This window comes from Simochromis diagramma, unplaced genomic scaffold (assembly GCF_900408965.1).
Source record: "Simochromis diagramma unplaced genomic scaffold, fSimDia1.1 OVJJ01000656.1, whole genome shotgun sequence".
Classification (NCBI taxonomy): Eukaryota; Metazoa; Chordata; class Actinopteri; order Cichliformes; family Cichlidae; genus Simochromis; species Simochromis diagramma.
The window spans coordinates 2624830-2642767 of record NW_024387038.1 but is presented as its reverse complement, the minus strand read 5'-3'; the positions used below and the strand labels follow the sequence as shown (position 1 = coordinate 2642767).

The 17938-nt window shown below is 38.8% G+C and overlaps 1 protein-coding gene across 1 annotated transcript; it reads right to left on the bottom strand.

The window, feature by feature from the left end:
• Positions 1–5143: 5143 nt before the first annotated feature.
• LOC120740984 (probable E3 ubiquitin-protein ligase ARI7) lies at positions 5144–14930 on the bottom strand. The gene is made up of 5 exons (XM_040043576.1): positions 14801–14930; positions 14296–14390; positions 14031–14131; positions 5704–5859; positions 5144–5601 (listed from the first exon to the last, which is right to left on the bottom strand). Exons 1-5 carry the CDS (start codon positions 14905–14907, stop codon positions 5146–5148), a joined length of 915 nt encoding a protein of 304 aa, XP_039899510.1. The 5' UTR covers positions 14908–14930; the 3' UTR covers positions 5144–5145.
• Between the last annotated feature and the right edge of the window lie 3008 nt (positions 14931–17938).

Below are 17938 nucleotides of genomic sequence, written 5' to 3'. Positions count from 1 at the left end.
TCAATTTAACTATACTGCTATTCTAAGCCCCTTTTTATCTGCTAATTTAAGTCATGTTTATGGTGTTTGTATGTGTTATCTGAGTGACTGCAGACTACATAAATGGGAGGCCACACTGCATTTTGTTTCATTTTGGAAATTAAATATAATTTTTTTGTAAATAGAATCTGCTGCACAATAACATTTGCATTTCTACAAATAATTAATAACAGACGATAAGAAGAGTCATACTTACTTATCACTAGTGCGTCAGAGATTTTGCTTTTTAGCTCCATCACTTTGAGGATCTTCATCTGGTCCATATTGTCACAAATATTGACTATCTTCTCCTCTCCTCTCGGTCCGTTTACTTTCAGCTGGATGGACATTTTAGCACTAAGAGCTGGATCTGTTTCTACTTCAATCAGACCTTTATTGAGGCTTTTAACTTCAACTATCTTGGCCACGAGACAAAACCCCAGCAGTCGCCGCCCATTTAGGAATTCAGGTAAACAACTTCCTCCTGTGGAATACTTCAGCACACTGTGAGGGGCAAAATTATGGGCTCAGTAAGCAAGGTGTCCCCTAAATCCTAAATAAATGTGAAGAAAAATATTTTATGTTCTAGGAAAAAGTAACAAGAATACAGTTTCTAACATGTAATTGGTATATACAGCAGATACTTCAAAGATTTATTTGTTTAATAATGAAGCTAAGTCATCAGCAAATGTCAGAGTCATATCTCTGGCATCATGTTTGTTTTGGATCTGGTCAAGTGCCAGTTTTTGGTTGAGATAAGTTACGGGAGTTATCCGTAAACATTAACTTTCAGGGAAAGTACTATGATTCATCTTTTATTTACTTTCTGTTGCTTCCCAGCAGTTACAAGAATGATAGGCTTAATTCTTTTATTTAGGCTGTCAGTGTTTCTCACAGATTTATTGCTTTATTTTACTTTTAATTTTTTTATTGTACCACCTTTGGAATTTTTTTAAACACAGCTTTGTAAAATTTTGCCCTTTGTAGAGGGATGGTGAAAAGTACAGTCAAGGTACTTCTCGTGAAGTTCAAGATAAAAAAAAAGAGCATAATTTTTTTTTTTAAATCTAGTCCTTGCTAGGTCCTAAAATAAGATAAATACAGCTCGAGATAAAAGAATAGCACATGACATGTTGTGCAGTGTCATTATTTATTTGACAAAAATTAAAATGTGTGTGCAAAAACTAAGGGCACCCCATTATTCTGAAGCTTCTAGAACCACCTTTACCCACAATAACTTGAAGTAATAATTTGTTATATTACTTTATCAGTCTCTCACTTCACTGTGGAGGAATTTTGGCCCACTCTTCTTTACACTGTGTAGTCAGTTCAGTGAGTTTTGATTCAATTATTTATGCAGAGTTCTTTTCGGGTCCTGCTATAGCATTTCAGTCGGGATTTGATTCTTTTCTGTTTCAGTCATTCATTCAGTAGTTCTGCTGCTGTGCAACTGCTTAGGATCATTGTCTTATTACATGACACAATTTTCAGCCAAGCTTTAACTGTTGGACAGATGGCCTGATATTTGACTTTAGAATGATAGTGACTGCAAGGTGCCCAGGTCCTGTGGCTGTGAAACAAGCCCAAATCATCACCCTTCCACCACCGTGCTGACAGCTAGTATGAGGTGTTTGTGCTGATATGCTCTTTCACTATCTCGATAGTGACACTGTGCGTTACAGGTGACTTTGGTGTCACCTGTTCAAAGGATATTGTTACAGAAGTCTTGTGGTTTCTTTTGAGACAAACCTAAGCTAGTCTCCATGTTCTTCTTAGAGGGAAAAGGCTTTCTCCTGCTAACCCTTTGAAACAAGCCAAACTTGTTCATTCTTTTTCTAAGTTTACTGTCATAAAATTAGCATTTAACTTGCTAAACGAAGCCTTAAGAGTCTAAAATGTAGGTCTGGGGGTTTTTTTTGCAGTTTCTCTGAGCACGTTGCAGTCTGACTTTGATTGAATTTCCTGGCACACTCATTCTTGGCAACTTTCTTGAAGGACTTCACATTTTTTGGAAATGCCCTTATAACTCTTCCAAGACTGGTAGCACCACTCCTTTTTAAGTTTTTTGAGATCGCTGCTGATATCTTTTTACTTGGCATTGTGTTAACACACACCTGAATGCCCCAGATTAGAATTTGTGATAAACAAATGCTGATAAACAGTTAATCAAGTGTATTTGATTAAAGCACCTGGCTGCTACTCATTGTCTTAATTCCGATAGTAAGTAAAGGTGTACCTAGTACCTAAGCAGTACACATTACTTCTGCATTGTGGCAATTTTTTGATGAATAAATAATGGCATGCTGTCATATGTCATGTTTTGTTGTTTATCTGACCAATCCAAATGTATGCATCCTGATGCATGAAACTTTATAAGTGACAGACGGTGGACTTTCTTTTTACCATGACTACACCACCACCTACTGAAAGACTCTAGATCACAACTATGAATTAATGCTTTGTTTGTGGAGTGATGGACCTTACTTGTGTGATTTCATTATTCTGTATTTATACTTAAATGTATGTGTTTTTAAAAATGGTAATAATACCATTAAGACCGTCAAATTACTTTTAAACCAGTTCAACAAGACATAAAGAAACAAGTAACCAGTGACAAGAACAAGTAAAGTTTTTGTGTGTGGGGGGGTGTTGGTTATTTTTTAGTTTTGGTTTTCTTTCTATTTTTCTTTTTTTTTTGCCATAAGTTTCATAAGATTACAAAAAACACTTATTTGTTTTTGTCTTCATCCTTGCTTCATTATTTTATCATATTACATTCTTAATTTTAGTGCATTTTTTGGTTGAAGATCAAATTACAGCAACTTTCTGCAAAAGCTTTATGAATAACACTAAGTGATTTTCATTCAGGTTTCAGTTAGTTGTTATAAAAATCCTTCCTCTTCACATTTCTTCATCTCAATTTGTTGAGTAAATTTTTACAGATGGGTAAAGGGTAAAGGAGCCACAGAAAGTGCTTAGACCATTTCACCTGGTAAAGAAAGGTGTGGTAGATCTATTTGATCAACACAAAGTCAAAAGATGTCTCTCAGCTATTGCTGTGACACTCCAAACTGTGATTAGATGTAACCTAGCCCTATGCTTTAGTATTTGTATTATTATTATTTTATTCACACTGTTTTCAAACTCCTGGCCTATTATCCTATTATCATACTATACTATCGTACTATTATTAGTAGTAGTACTAGTAGTATTATAGTGACTTCCACAGTCGCTAGAGGCCGGGGATGGAGCCTGCCTATTTGCCTGACGCGCTGTCAACTTTACGCAATAATGCAAGAGGTAGAATTGTTTGCTTGTTTATTAAAGTGCTTTGAGAGTTTACAAAGTAATGTGATAATCTCGCGATTTGGACTCTTACAACATCACAGGCTCTAATGTAACAAAGCGAAACATGTTGTGCAGCGGTCAGCAAAAACTACGGCTACCCAGCCCTCCTCTCTGTCAAAATCAAAACCAGTGAATGACAGACTGACAACGCCCATTTATGTCACCGCTAGCACCCACGTGACTCCCATAACAACCAAACAAATAAAAACCCAGTGATCATCAAAATTCAAAACATTCAATTATGGCTCCTACAGTCAGGTTTCAGAGCTCATCACAGCACAGAAACAGCTTTAGTGAAGGTTACAAATGATCTTCTTATGGCCTCTGACAGTGAACTCATCTCTGTTCTCTTCCTGCTAGACCTCAGTGCAGCGTTCAATATTGCTGATGATAGTATTCTATTAGAATTATTAGAGCATGCCTGTAATACCTGCAGTATTACAGGTACTGCACTGCACGTGCATCTTAAACATAATCTTCAGTGGTGGTTGGGGAACATGATATAATTATTTGTGACACGTTTATATATTTAGTGAGGTTCGTCTCTCTCCCGTGTTGTGTGTGTAGGATATCTTCTGGCTGAAGTCCAGCTGATTGTCGTGGGGAAGCCGCTGGACGATTAATCTGCATTTCTGTCTGAATATAGGATCAAACCCTCCTCTGACAACTGACAGATAAAAATAACTAACTTGTTATAGAAGAATATAAAGAAAGAAAGATAAAAATGAATGAAAGCGTGGTGCACTTTGAAACACACTGAATAATTCATTCCCTACGTTTAAAAAAAACACTTTGAATACATTAATTATTGTAAAATTAGGATAGTCGAAGTTTATCTGCCTCCGATCTCTGGACCTGTTCACCTTCAGCCACCAGGTGGAGCTTTGTGTACTCTGCACATGAATTGGGAGGTGCTTCCAGTTACACACAAATGCTTTTAAACACCATGCAGCCTTCATGGTGCAGTGTGGATACATTCCGGTGGGAGTCTTTGACCCGAACACAACAGGAAGGTTAAAAACATTTGTGTCTAACTGGACACACCCCTCTAATTCACAGACCTCATGTACAGAGTAAACAAAGTGCCACCTGGTGGATGAAGGTGAACAGGTCCAGAGATCCGATGCAGATAAACAGATAAACTGACTATTCTAATTTTACAATAATTAATGTATTTAAAGTGTTATTTTAAAATGTAGCCAATGAATTATTCAATGTGTTTCAAATTGCACCACGCATTTACATTCATTTTTATCTTTTTTTAATATTCTTCTGTAATAAGTTGGTTATTTTTATCTGTCAGTTATTGTGCTATTTATTTTATTAATGCATTTAGTCTAATCTGTATTTTAGCTTTACAACCTGTAATTAAATGTATAAAATTTAGAACAATTTAGAAGATGCTAATGCCAAAGATGCTGATGCTAAAGATGCAACAGACAATGACAGGATAATGTAAAATAACTAAATATTGAGGCAAAGAATGCGTTTATCACAGAATGTATGATTAACTTGTTTTCAAATTTATGAATGAACAACATTTTTCAGGTTTATTGTCGATATGATTCAGACATAATACAGCTGTAAAGATCACATTTGGTAGCAAATTTCTCATCAATATAAGCCAACATTGATTATATCTGATAACTGTTCCAACACAATAGAGAATTATAACAAGTGACTAAAACCACAGGTCATGTAAAAAAAAAAAAACATCATGGTATATTATTTACAGAAAAGGCATTAAAAGTGAAACTTGGGAGCTTTGTGTCTTTTAAATTATTTCTTTTTCCATACAGGTATCGATGTCTGTCTGGGGGCTACACCACTGGAGCATGCTGCATAAGGGCCACTTGTTTTCATACATTTAGTGAAGATCTTCAGGCACACAAAACAGAACTTCACCTTACATCGAGGACAAACAAGAGATTTACAATGCCTCTTGTTGTGCTCCACCAGTAACCCACAGGTGGGACAGGCACGCACAGAGGGACACCCGTTGACTCCCTTCACTGAATCAAAGCTGATATCTGGGCAGGTTTTTAGTGTTTTTAGTGAGTGGTTACAGCAGCCATCATTTTCACAGCGGTCTTTCCGAGGCCGTGGACCCTTCCACTCCCTCAAACACTGCCAGCAGAATTCAAACGGCCGTCCTTTTACTGCTGTGCACACTTTACAGAGGACATTCAAGTCTGATCCATTCTCTCTCATCACAGTGGATCTGCATACAGGACACTACATGGAGACAAGAGAGTTACAATATTTAACAAGAACTAAATCTTACAAGAAATACATTTCTATTTTCATGACATTGTACTATTCTAATGAGATACTTACCGATTTGGTAATAAGCGTCTGCAAGGCAGCATTGACAGCCAATTTGTTTCGAAAATGCTCAGTTTCTTGAGGAGTCAGAAGAGCCATTTTCCAAACCTCTGAAAAAGTCCACTCAGCACTGCAACCAGACCCGCCACACACAAATCTGCTTTCACCCTTTATTGAGATAATGAGAGATGGGAGAATTATCAGACTTGTTCCAAACAAGTTGATGAAATTTTTTTTTCCTCTTTTTTTCCAGTTAAGCTTAAACTATTAAAATATTAAACTCTATATTGTGGAAAAAGGTTGCTCAATAGCTAATGAAACAAATCACAATCAAAATATTTCCTCATCCGTCAGAAATGCATTGCTAAATATGCCATTGTTTGTTGAAACACTGTAATGATTTTTGTTGCTTAATTCTGTCTTAAAGTCATCGGTGCAAAGGCTCCTCACACAGAAAACATTCAAAGGTCACAGCTATAAAAGCACAGGTGTAATTAAAAGCTGCACTGGAGTCTCAAAAAAGCCAAATAAGGCAGTAAGAGCAGTAAGCCAGAATCTACAGTCCCAGTGTTTCCATACAGGCTTGTACATTCACTAGTTACTCATAAAACAGTATTTAAATACTGTTTTATAAGTCCAAAACTCCTGAGGTGCAAAAGAATGACATGACTTCTCAAAATACTTTAACTTTGCCGTGGACAATGTGGATATAAAGTTGTTTAGCAGAGCATTACTTAAAAAGTCAGTTAACCACCAGAGCAGCTACGGTAAAACCTGATCCCAGAGGTGGACAATTAATTTTCCCAAGGAGCCACATGAGAAACTGGGACTGCTGTGAAAGGCCACACCAATAAGATTAAAAAGAAAAGCCTAAGCCCTGTTTTGGTTTGTAATATCCTAATGTTTGTTACACCACTGGAAGGACATTTTTATAGCTGCAGATGACCAGTTTGTTACTACCATGAGGGTGAGTTTGATTGTCTTCATGGTTTGGATCTATAAATAACTTGTTTTTTTTTATTTTATTCAGAAGCTGAAGGCTTAAAGTGGAGGTCAGTGGGTGGCTTTGCTGGTGGGATATACTTCCATGTTCCGTGGTTATTTATCAGAACCAGAATCAGAAATACTTTATTATTCCCGAAGGAAATTATAGGTTACAGCAGGCAGCACACTAATGGCGCATGCGCACTTACAAAGGAACCCTCTGACCAAACTTTACACAAACATCACATTGGGAAGACATGTCAGGGAGGTAGGCTGATAGGGGGGGAAAAAAAAACAATGAAAATACATAACATGAGGTGAGAGGAGGAGAAAAAAAAAACTCCACTCAGACTGAGCTCCTAATGGGAGAACAGTTTGAGAACAGAAAAAACACCCCAGCACAAAAAGCACATGACTGTCAATACACCATACACCGCGTTTCAAATTATTATGCAAATTGTGTTTAAGTGTCATAAAGATTAAATAAGAAGTTTTTCAATTAAACCAACGGATGGACTAGTGTCTCAGGGCTCTTTGTATCACTGAAATCAAACTCAGACACCTGTGATCATTAGTTTACCAGGTGAGCCCAATTAAAGGAAAAACTACTAAAGAAGGATGTTCCACATTATTAAGCAGACCACCATTTTCAAGCAATATGGGAAAGAAAAATGATCTTTCTGTTGCTGAAAAGCGTGAAATAGTTGAATGCCTTGGACACATAATGAAAACCTTAGATATTTCACGAAAATTTAAGCGTGATCACCATAATGTTAAGAGATTTGTGGCTGAGTCAGAGCACACATGGGTTTGTGCAGATGAAGGCACGATGATGAAGGTTTCTGCCAGACAAATACATCAGATTAAGAGAGCAGCTGCTAAAAGGCCAAAACAAAGCAGCAAACACATATTTGAAGTTGCTGGTGCCTCTGGAGCTCCGCGAACGTCAAGGTGTAGGATCCTCCAGAGACTTGCTGTTGTGCATAAACCTTCTATTCGGCCACCCCTAAACAATGCTTACAGCAGAAATGGCTGGAGTGGGCCCAGAACTACATGAAGACTAGTTTTCAAACAGTCTTGGTCACTGATGAGTGCAGTGCAACCCTGGATGGTCCAGATGGATGCAGTGGTGGATGGTTGGTGGACAGCCACCATGTCTCAACAGGGCTGCAACGTCAGCAAGGATGTGGTGGAGTCATGTTTTGAGCCGGAATCACAGGGAAAGAGCTGGTCGGCCCTTTAGGGTCCCTGAAGGTGTGAAAATGACCTCTGCAAAGTATGTGGAGTTTCTGACTGACCACTTTCTTCCATGGTAGAAAGAGAAGAACTGTGCCTTCTGCAACACAACCATCTTCGTGCAAGACAATGCACCATCTCATGCTACAAGGAATACCTCTGCATCATTGGCTGCTCTTGGCATAAAAGGAGAGGAACTCATGGAGTGGCCCCCATCCTCCCCTAACCTCAATCCTATTAAGAACCTTTGGTGCATTCTCAAGCAAAAAACTATGAGAGTGGGAGGCAGTTCACATCCAAACAGCAGCTCTGGGAGGCTATTCTGACATCCTGCAAAGACATTCAAGTAGAAACTTTCCAAAAACTCACAAGTTCTATGGATGCAAGAATTGTAAAACTGCTATCGAATAAGATAAGATAACCTTTATTAGTCCCACATGTGGGAAATTTGTTTTGAAAGGGGTCCTATGTTAATATGTAACTTGACCTGTCAAGATGTTTTTGATTGAAATACCTTTTGATGTCAGTGAAATTAATCTACTAATGCTGCAAATTCAACAAATGACCATTTTCAATTCTCTACAACCTATAAAATCTTTTGAAACTCTGTGTGCCGACTGTCATTTGAATCGACTATTTAGGAAAAACAGAGAAAAATATCATTTGCATAATAATTTGGAACAAGGTGTAGACAAGACAAGCAACAGGGATGGGTAAGGGTAAGCAAGAGCCGGTGTAGACAGCCTTGGTTTGAGCTAAACTTTAATTTGAGTGTTAATTAGAGGTGAGGTGCACCTGTGGATTGGTGATTCTCTGGACTTGTCTTCTTCTGGCAATCCATTCGCTCACTGGTGAGCTACAGCCCTGAAGTGATTAACGGTATATGTGCAATTGGTTTGTTTTAAAGACCGGTCAAACTATTTTATGACCTTAGCCGTGTCTCTGTTTAAAGTATAGCAGACCTGAGTGTCTCATTGATAATTACCATATGTTTGAACCAGATATATAGCTGTCATTCCCTGGGTTCCGTTGCTGGATTTTCCGTGTAGGGGAGACCGGGGATAGTTGTAACTAGAGATGGACCGATCCGATATTACGTATCGGTCCGATACTGACCTAAATTACTGGGTCGGATATCGGAGAAAAATAAAAAATGTAATCCGATCCATTAAATATCACGAAAGCACCTCACATACGCCGTAACTCACCTCCGAACGTTAGCACGTCGGAGCAGTATGCATCACGTGATAGAGTGGCTGTGGCATGCGGGACCTGTCGGTGGTCTGGATAGCATTTGGAGCTTCGCTAGCAACCTGGCATTTCATCTCCGACAAAGTTATCCCCGAGAGAAGTAAAGCAAGTGTGTAAGTCCATCTCTGAATCTTTGTAAAGCATTCCTGCGTTAAGCTTAACGAGCGACTGCCTCTCGCTCTCCGGCTGCTACTTCAATCGTGAAACTGCTAATGATCAGCTGATCGGCTTTTCTGTCGCGAGTCTCTCTTGTTTGTTTTTGGCCCACTTTGCGCCAGAAAGAGGAAACCAGCGGCTGAACAACAGCAGCACGTTTAAGCTTGATAAGCTGTTGTTACAATTTATTTAATATTACTTTCTACACCAGGATCTTTTTCTACGTAGCTGACGGCTGGTAACTGTGCAGGGGCGGATCTAGCAAAGTTTAGCCAGGGGGGCCGATAGGGCATTAACTGGGAAAAGGGGGCACAAAGACATACTTTTCTTTCTTATTCTCATTTAAAATGTCTAGCTTTTAATAAATAATTATCTGACACCCAAAGTTTTAATTTGATGTAAAATGAATAGAAGTCAATTACTGTATATAGTAACTGTTAAGTCTAATATACCCTAGTAAGCTATAGTACTTTTTCCTTTGGGAAGGTACCATCTGTGCAGTCTGCAATTTTGTTGAAGAAAGATGTTGAATCTATTTAATATTTCTTGAAAAATAATTGATTTCTGTGCATATTTTTTCACACTGCATCAAATTAATGTTGATTACGTCGATTAAGCATCATGAGGTGGAGCGTGAGGGGTGGTTCCCTATTTTTTATTTATTTATTTTTGTTGTTGCTGGGAGTTGGAACCCTATTAGTTAGGTTGCTTAATATTTACGCTAAGTACTCTTTAAAATACCAGAATAGGGAGGATGGTGTAGGTCTAAGTTTATTAGATTGATCAGTATAGGGCTTCGGAGCGTGATGTCACGGGGGTGGGCGTGGAAAGGATTTTGGCCCGATTCACCATTTTGGGGGTCTAAGCTAGGAGCGATAGCATAGCCATGGTTCGTACTTGCTGTGTGCTCGGCTGCAATGTTCGATCTTACGACCGGCACGGGAATAAGGTTGGATTGTCTTTTTATGCTTTCCCAACCTGGAAGCGACATGAGGCAGCTCGTGTATCGATGTTACCAAACGAAGGCGTCCAGCCTGGATAGCAGCTGTGAGACGAGCTGACGTGCAGCTCTCTTCCATCTCCAAATATCTGTTGGTGCTCCAGACATTTTCATTCCGGTAAGTTCTAAATATGTTCATATCACTCTTTATAGCCTATTAGTTTCATTTTCGATGCGCTCTGAGCTCATAGCAAATTAGAACAAACATCCTACTGAGTGATTTTGCAGAACTACCTTCTATTTATAGAGTTGCTAATTATTTGGCATTATTGCAGCAAACCAGCCGATGAAATGGATGAAACATCATGACTGGTTTCCAGCGCTACACGAGGGACCTGCTTCAAACATACCACCATGCCAATCTGATTACTTCTTCCATGTGAGGGTGAAGAGGTGACCCTCCTGGATAAGATGGTGAAGGTTTGCTGCGTTTTGGTGAACAGTGTGATAATAAAACCAGAGAAGAATGAAACCTGCTCCTGTTAAATATTCTTAAGTCTTGTGCTGTTATTTTTTCAAAAGATACAGTAAATAAAGTAATGTTAGTAGTGGGTGATATCATGTAAACACTCATGATTTGGTGTAAACATTTTGTCATTTGTAAACTGTAAATGACATGGATTCTACACTGTTACTGATGTGATGTTCTATAAAGTGGTTTAAATTAAAAAAAAAAAAGGCAAAATAATTTAGTTTCTTTATTCAACTTTTGAACAGCGGGACTCAGTCAGTACATATTCAGTAAATGCAAATTATTTACACGGCAGTGCACTACAGGCATAAATCTAGACCCCTAGATAAAACATGATGGCATTATAGCAGTGACGACTCCTCCACAGTAGCAGGTGGGATTTCTTTTTTGAGGACGGCTCCTTTTACCTGTCACTACAGATGGTCTGTGTATGTTTTGATCAAGAGCCTTTTTTTGGGCAGCTGAAGAGAAGTCGTCTATCTTATGGCCAACCTCTGGCTGTATCTTGGTCATATTACCAGGCAAAACCCAGTATGCAGGTTCATCTGTAACAGTCCTTGTGCCACGGATCAACACTGTTGCTTCTACATTAAACAGAAGAGCAGTGACGTGGGTGCAGGTCTCTGCGACTCCGGCCATGCAGGTGCAGCGGGCGGCTTCAACCTTCCCTGTGATGCTCACAATGACCCATGGCTGCAATGCTGGTTCATTCAGTCTTTGAGTGCAGGACCTGAAGCACACACAGACAAAGTTCATTTAAAGACAAGAACTATGAGCCAAGGCCGACACAAATGTGTTTAATCTACTTTATCATAAATGTAACAAAGTGTTTAGAAAGTTAGCACATACATGTCATTTTTCATTTCTTTATGTGTCCATCTATAGAACGCTGCATGTTATAGTGTAAATCTGCCTGATCTGTCAGAAACCTGCCTGCAGAAAATGAACCTAAAGTATGTAATGCAAGGATGTCATCACTTTAGAGATGGAGAAAGCATAAAATGTATTTTTAGTGACACAAGATACAAACATGGAAGCAAGATGTATAATTAGAATTATTTATAATAAACATTAATAAATCATTGCAATTTCTTTAACCATAAAGAATAACTAAATGCTTCAGGACAGTGTCTCATCAATGCACTGAACTCACTATGTTATCCCTCTAACAGCCTCCACATGTTCTCACTGTAATTTCCCCTCATGAATGAATTTATGCTGCAGTAATCTGAATGTTTGCAGGGAAATCAAACGCATTTCACTCGCTGTACTCGAGCTGACTTACCTTTGATTGAATGACGACTTGTACACGCTGACTCCACAGATAAGGTATGAAATATATCAGGCTACGTCAGCAGCGGTTGGTCTTCAGGGTTTTTACTCCACGGCCGTATTTCATACGGGTCCACATTTCAAATGCACGCTATTTTCTGCAAGTACCGCCGCTTCGCCTCTGGACGCAATCGGTCTCTATACAGTCTATTCTCTTTTGAGCTGCTTTTAAGCATCTTGTAGTCGTCGTTCCAACACAGTGTGTTTGATTTGATTTGTAGATCCCGAAAATGCCGCCGCGCTCCCACAATGCATTGCGGCCGTGACGTCAACTCCGAAGCCCTATTGCTGAACTATTAAATATTTTTTTTGTATACAGGTATAACAGAATAGCTTTAGTGTAGTTGTTGTTTTAAACTTGAGTATGAACTTGCAGACTTGCAAAATGCAGCAAGATATTTTAAAAAACAGTTTTGTTGATTAAAAAACACTATATCGGATTCATATCGGTATCGGCAGATATCCAAATTTATGATATCGGTATCGGTATCGGACATAAAAAAGTGGTATCGTGCCATCTCTAGTTGTAACGTGGGTCAGTTGTAACACTTCCAATTTCTCCAATCAGGGCTAAGTTTCAAATGATGTGATTCATCCTGTGCATGCCCAACTCAGTTGTGCTATCACATGTGAAAAATCAGCACATTTTGTCAAACACAGACAATTTAACACGAAAAAAGTAATTTGTATGCCAAAAAGTAAGTTTTTCTACTTTATTTCAATTTCTAATAGCATTATCTGCTTTGCAGTTAAACTCATCAAACTTAAATTATGTTATTTGTATGTCTATGGGGATATATTCTGTGTAGGTCTTTAGTGCTAATGTTTTAGCCGTTGGCTGTAATGTTAGCTAGTTCATGGCTATAGGAGTCTGGGTCAGTTGTAACAGCAACAGTCTGGGTTAGTTGTAATAATAATGCAGATGTTACAACTTACCACACTATTACTTTAACTTATATTAAACAAGTTGGGGCAACGACATCAGCAGAGAGAGGTTCACTGGTCACCTTTGTATATGCGGTTAATGCCATTGGCAACACAATTCCTCCACTGTTTGTGTTCCCACACATACACATTCCCACACTGTGTCAGAGATGGACCAGTAGGAAGTACTGGTAGTGGAAATAAATCAGGATGGATGAAAGAAACAGATTTCCTCATCTTTCTGAAGCACTTTGCAAACCACACCAAGGTAAGCCAGGATAAAAAGTAATGGAATTGCGATGCTGGTGAACAACTACATTTTTTCAGCTTCATTGTTATGTTCAAAATTGGTGCAAGAGTTGTAGGTTATAATGCCCACTGAGCCAATGAGGCCAAACGCAAGGAAGACCAACCAAAATTAATGAAATATTCAGTTGCAGAAAATTCCATAATTTGTCTTTTTTGGGGGGTTGGAATATGTTCAAAAGTTAGATTTCTGCATTCTGTCACACACACATAGCTACATAAATGGCTCTAAGTGCATTCATGTGTTGAATAAACAAAGATTACATGTTAATGTTTTGTTAGTACCCTTATTTCATTGTGTTACATTTTACCCCAGGATATGTTACAACTAACCCAGACTATGGGGTTAATTGTAACATTTTACTCTTTGTGTTTGAGACCATACCATGCAATGGGTAATTGTGCTGCAGAGAAAATAGCTGCACTATTTAATAGCCGAGACATGTAAATACTTTGCATTACATTTTGAATCCACTACCTTAAAAGAGCTTCAATTTACAGACAGAAATGTCAAAAATGTTACAACTATCCCCGGTCTCCCCTAATTGTAAAGCTTTTCACTCCCAATCACCACACCACCATCCTAGTGATCATCATTTGTTTCTCTCTTTTTCCCCATCACTCGTTTTTGTTGCTACGTACTGTTTATTTTAACAAAGACAACCTTCAGTGGCCTACCTGGTCCAACAACCTGCGACACCAGTTGGTGAGAGAGGTCGGGGTCACAGCGTGACCACAGGACATCTGAGCTCTGAGAGATTTGAAGCCTTCACACAAAACTGAGAAGAATCACACACAAGCAAAAAATCAGTGTTACACAGAAATAAATGCTGATGTCTGTTCTTACATTGGTTTATGCATTTGATTGTTTTCTTTTTTACTGTTGCTCCATTAAATTCTATCTGTTTGACATCGCCGTGAAAAGTGCCCGCGTGATACTTACAGTCCAAATCATCCTCCTTATCGACAAACTTAAGCGTTGGGTCATGAGGGTTGTAACACTTTTCGTGTTTTGTCGGCACTCTTGGGAGCGTCACACTGCGAAACAACAACAAACAGATCTGAATGAACACTTCCGGTTTCACGTAAAAGAGCAAAATCCGGCTTGGAGTCAGAACAGCGTGCGCGCTGCAGTGTTGCGGGATCTTCGATCAACAGTTCCCGTTTCTTCTTCACATTCAAAGTTTTTAATCAGCGGCTTCATGTTTCAGTATCACTGTGATGTCAGACTGTGACACTGAATGATCGGGCACAGCGCGAGCTCTCCGGTGCGCAGTTTCCACATACATAACAAAAAGTCCGATCATAAGAGTCTTTACCTGTGAAAACAGACGAGTAAATGTAGCACACACACACACACACACACACACACACACACACACAACACACACCAACACACACACACACACACACACACACATCAGTGAGTGAACCACGCTGAGTGTTACCTGTGTAGCAGACCCGTGGATGAGGCCATCCTCGCTCTAGATGCAACCAAAAAACGTCTGACGCGGTTATGAGCGTAACAACTAATGACTCCGAGTGACGTGAACATGGAGCTTGACCTTGACTTTTTCTACACTAGGGACGACTCCAGGATCAAACCTTTTGGGGGTATGTCATGCATACAGTGCATTGCACTAAATACTAAAGAAACATGGTGCTTACAAAAATATTTAATCTTTTTTCACTTTTGCATCTCGTTACATAACCTCAAAGCAATTTATTTGCCTCTTGCATGCCATATCCTGGCAAATATCACCCTGTTGCCTACGGTTTAAGGCCGGTGCGTCAGTTCCGGCAGCCTCGCTCTGTCAGTGCGCCCCAGGCACTGTGCTACATTAGCTTGCTCGCAGTGTGTGAAGTTGAATGGGTGGATACTGTTAGTACGCTTTGTCCTTAGGGACTGACAGCGCTATACAAATGCAGGCCATATGTTTGATGTCTGTATACAGCTCTCTCTCTCCTTCTCTTCCCCTCTAATTTACTTCACTTTATACAAATATTCTATTGAATACGGGCTGCTGCTGACTTCCATCTTCTCCTCTGGAGCTCTGCTGTACTGCAATCAAACAATGAAGCACACTTTGACCAGAATAGGAAAACTGATAAAGTACATAAGATAAAGTGTTTGATGCTGTTTAAGTATTAATAAGTATGGATACTAGTGTTAGTATCCACTGAGTGTGACAGTGTAAACAGTTTGTTGTGTTAAAATAAATCATGTGATCTCTGTGTGGAGATGATAGTGAAACTAAATTAGAACTCAGGAACTTCCCTAAAATTCTTGAAGTGTGTTTTCATGTTTGTCTGACAGAGCTGTCAGCTGAACAACTATTTAGAGACAGCCCATCTCAGTGAGTAATACACTCACCTTATCTGACTTTAACAGAACCCAAAGGAGCTCCTCAGCCTCACACACGATCCAGACAAACACAATGTGCAAGTACAGCGTGTCGGTTCGCTCACCCGCAGGTGAGCTGGGGATTATCAAATTAAACCACTCCAAAAAGCAGCAGAAGACCGTGAAAGACTTGAAGATGAAAGCAGCGCAACTGTTTCCCAAGAAAGGTAAGCCCAACAACTCAAAACAGATCTGTGTTTAATCTGTGTCTCGTGTGATCATGTAGAAATCTGATAAAAAGTAAGACAAGCAAATGAGGCAGACTCTGTTATAAGCCTACATTCAAATGTCCTCGTTTATTTTATTCATCTTTTAAATGACCTTAATGTGCTTAATTTTTATTGTTAAAAAATCTTTTGATTTAGTTTGGTTTACATTATGTTCAGTATCAGTTTCAGTTTGTTTTATTGTCATGTGAGGTATTTGTGTGGTGCAAGAATTAAGAAGCACAGTAATAAAACAGAACAACTTCAAACACACATTCAAGTGGACATCTCAGGTTGTGTTAATAGATGAGCACAGTCCCATGCACACATTTGTACGTGTTTACTGTTGTTGTATGTCAGTTAGCAGCACAAACTGTGAGAGCACACTTTTGTTCAGGTTTTGTTTTGTTTCCAGTAATTATTTTATTACAGTTGAATTAAATATTCTTCACACTTAGTTTAGTTTTAGTTGAGCAGGGGCCACAGTCATGTGCTGTCTGAGTGCAACTTAAAAATAACAATCATTAGTGGTGTTCAGGGACATGATATAATTATATGTGACATGTTTAAATATTTAGTAAGGTTCCTCTCTCTCCTGTCTTGTGTGTGTAGGATATCTTATGGCTGAATTCCGGCTGATTGTCTCTGGAAAGCCGCTGGACGATGACTCTGCATCTCTGTCGGAGTATGGGATCAAACCCTCGTCTGTGGTGCAGATGGTGGCGAAGGTCCACGGAGGCTGACAGATATCATCATCGATGCACAGCAGGACTGAAATATGATACACCAAAGGACAAAATGCATCTTCTTTGCCAGCTGGGACTGAACTGTGTCATCTTTGGGTCTTCCTTTACATTTTAGAACTTTTATCAAACCTATTTAGAGTTCAGTACTAAATATCAGAGATTGTAAATGATGACTAATTAGTGTGTAAATATGTATTCCCAAGAAAGTTATTTTGAAGTCATTTGTTTATTTTTCCAGCTATTTTTTTTAAATCTTTTAGAGTAGCTGATTTATCTATGATGCAGGATAATGTTTGCAATGAAAAAACTCAGGAACAGCCACAAATACAAAATTATATTCTCTTGATACCATTTCATCCAACATTGTTAAACTGGAGAAAGGCATGTGATTTTCCAGTTTAGTCAAATGATCCAAATCTATTGGGACTTTGTCCATCTATTATAAAATGAACATTACAATTAGTAAAGATATGTCTTTAGACATATATAGTAATTAACACAGGGTTAGAGAGCATATGTGAGATTTCTAGTAAACAGTGCATGTTTAGGCTTTCTGATTTTAATGATTGTTGCCTATATCATGTATCACGTTGCATCTCAGCTGCTTTTAAAAAGGGAGAGGGAAGGTGGGGGAGTAAAATCGTATTAAAAACATGAATAGTTTCAGTTATTCGGTGGGAAAATGAAAAAGTTAAATGGGAAGCTATACTCAAATTTTTGTTCTGTTTGTTTCTTTTTACCACATTCACTAATCTACATGTTCACAGTGAATATGTGGATTAGTGCATGTTGTTAGTGTGGACTGAAAAGAAGCACTTAATGCAGCAGTGACTGTAGGTCAGGAGGACTTAGTGCACCACAGTGAGGCTGAAAACATGGTGTGGTGTGTTTCTGATCAGACAGTGATAAGGAATAACATTAAATGTGTACGATATAGACATTTTGTATATTAGTCAGCAACTGTATAATTGCCTTACAAATTAAATCTGAGTAGTCCACATACACAACAAATTCCACAATGTCTCTAACTAGCAGCACCTTTCATTGCTCTAATTTACTCACCTGATATACAGAGTAAACATTTACAAAGTAAATATGAAGAAAAGCCACCTGGTGGCTAAAGGTGGCTAAAGATGAAAATACAAGCCACCTTTCACAAGAGATTTTGATGATGAGAGAACATCTGACAGCAGCAGCTCAGTCTCTACCATGACACTCAGCTACATTTTG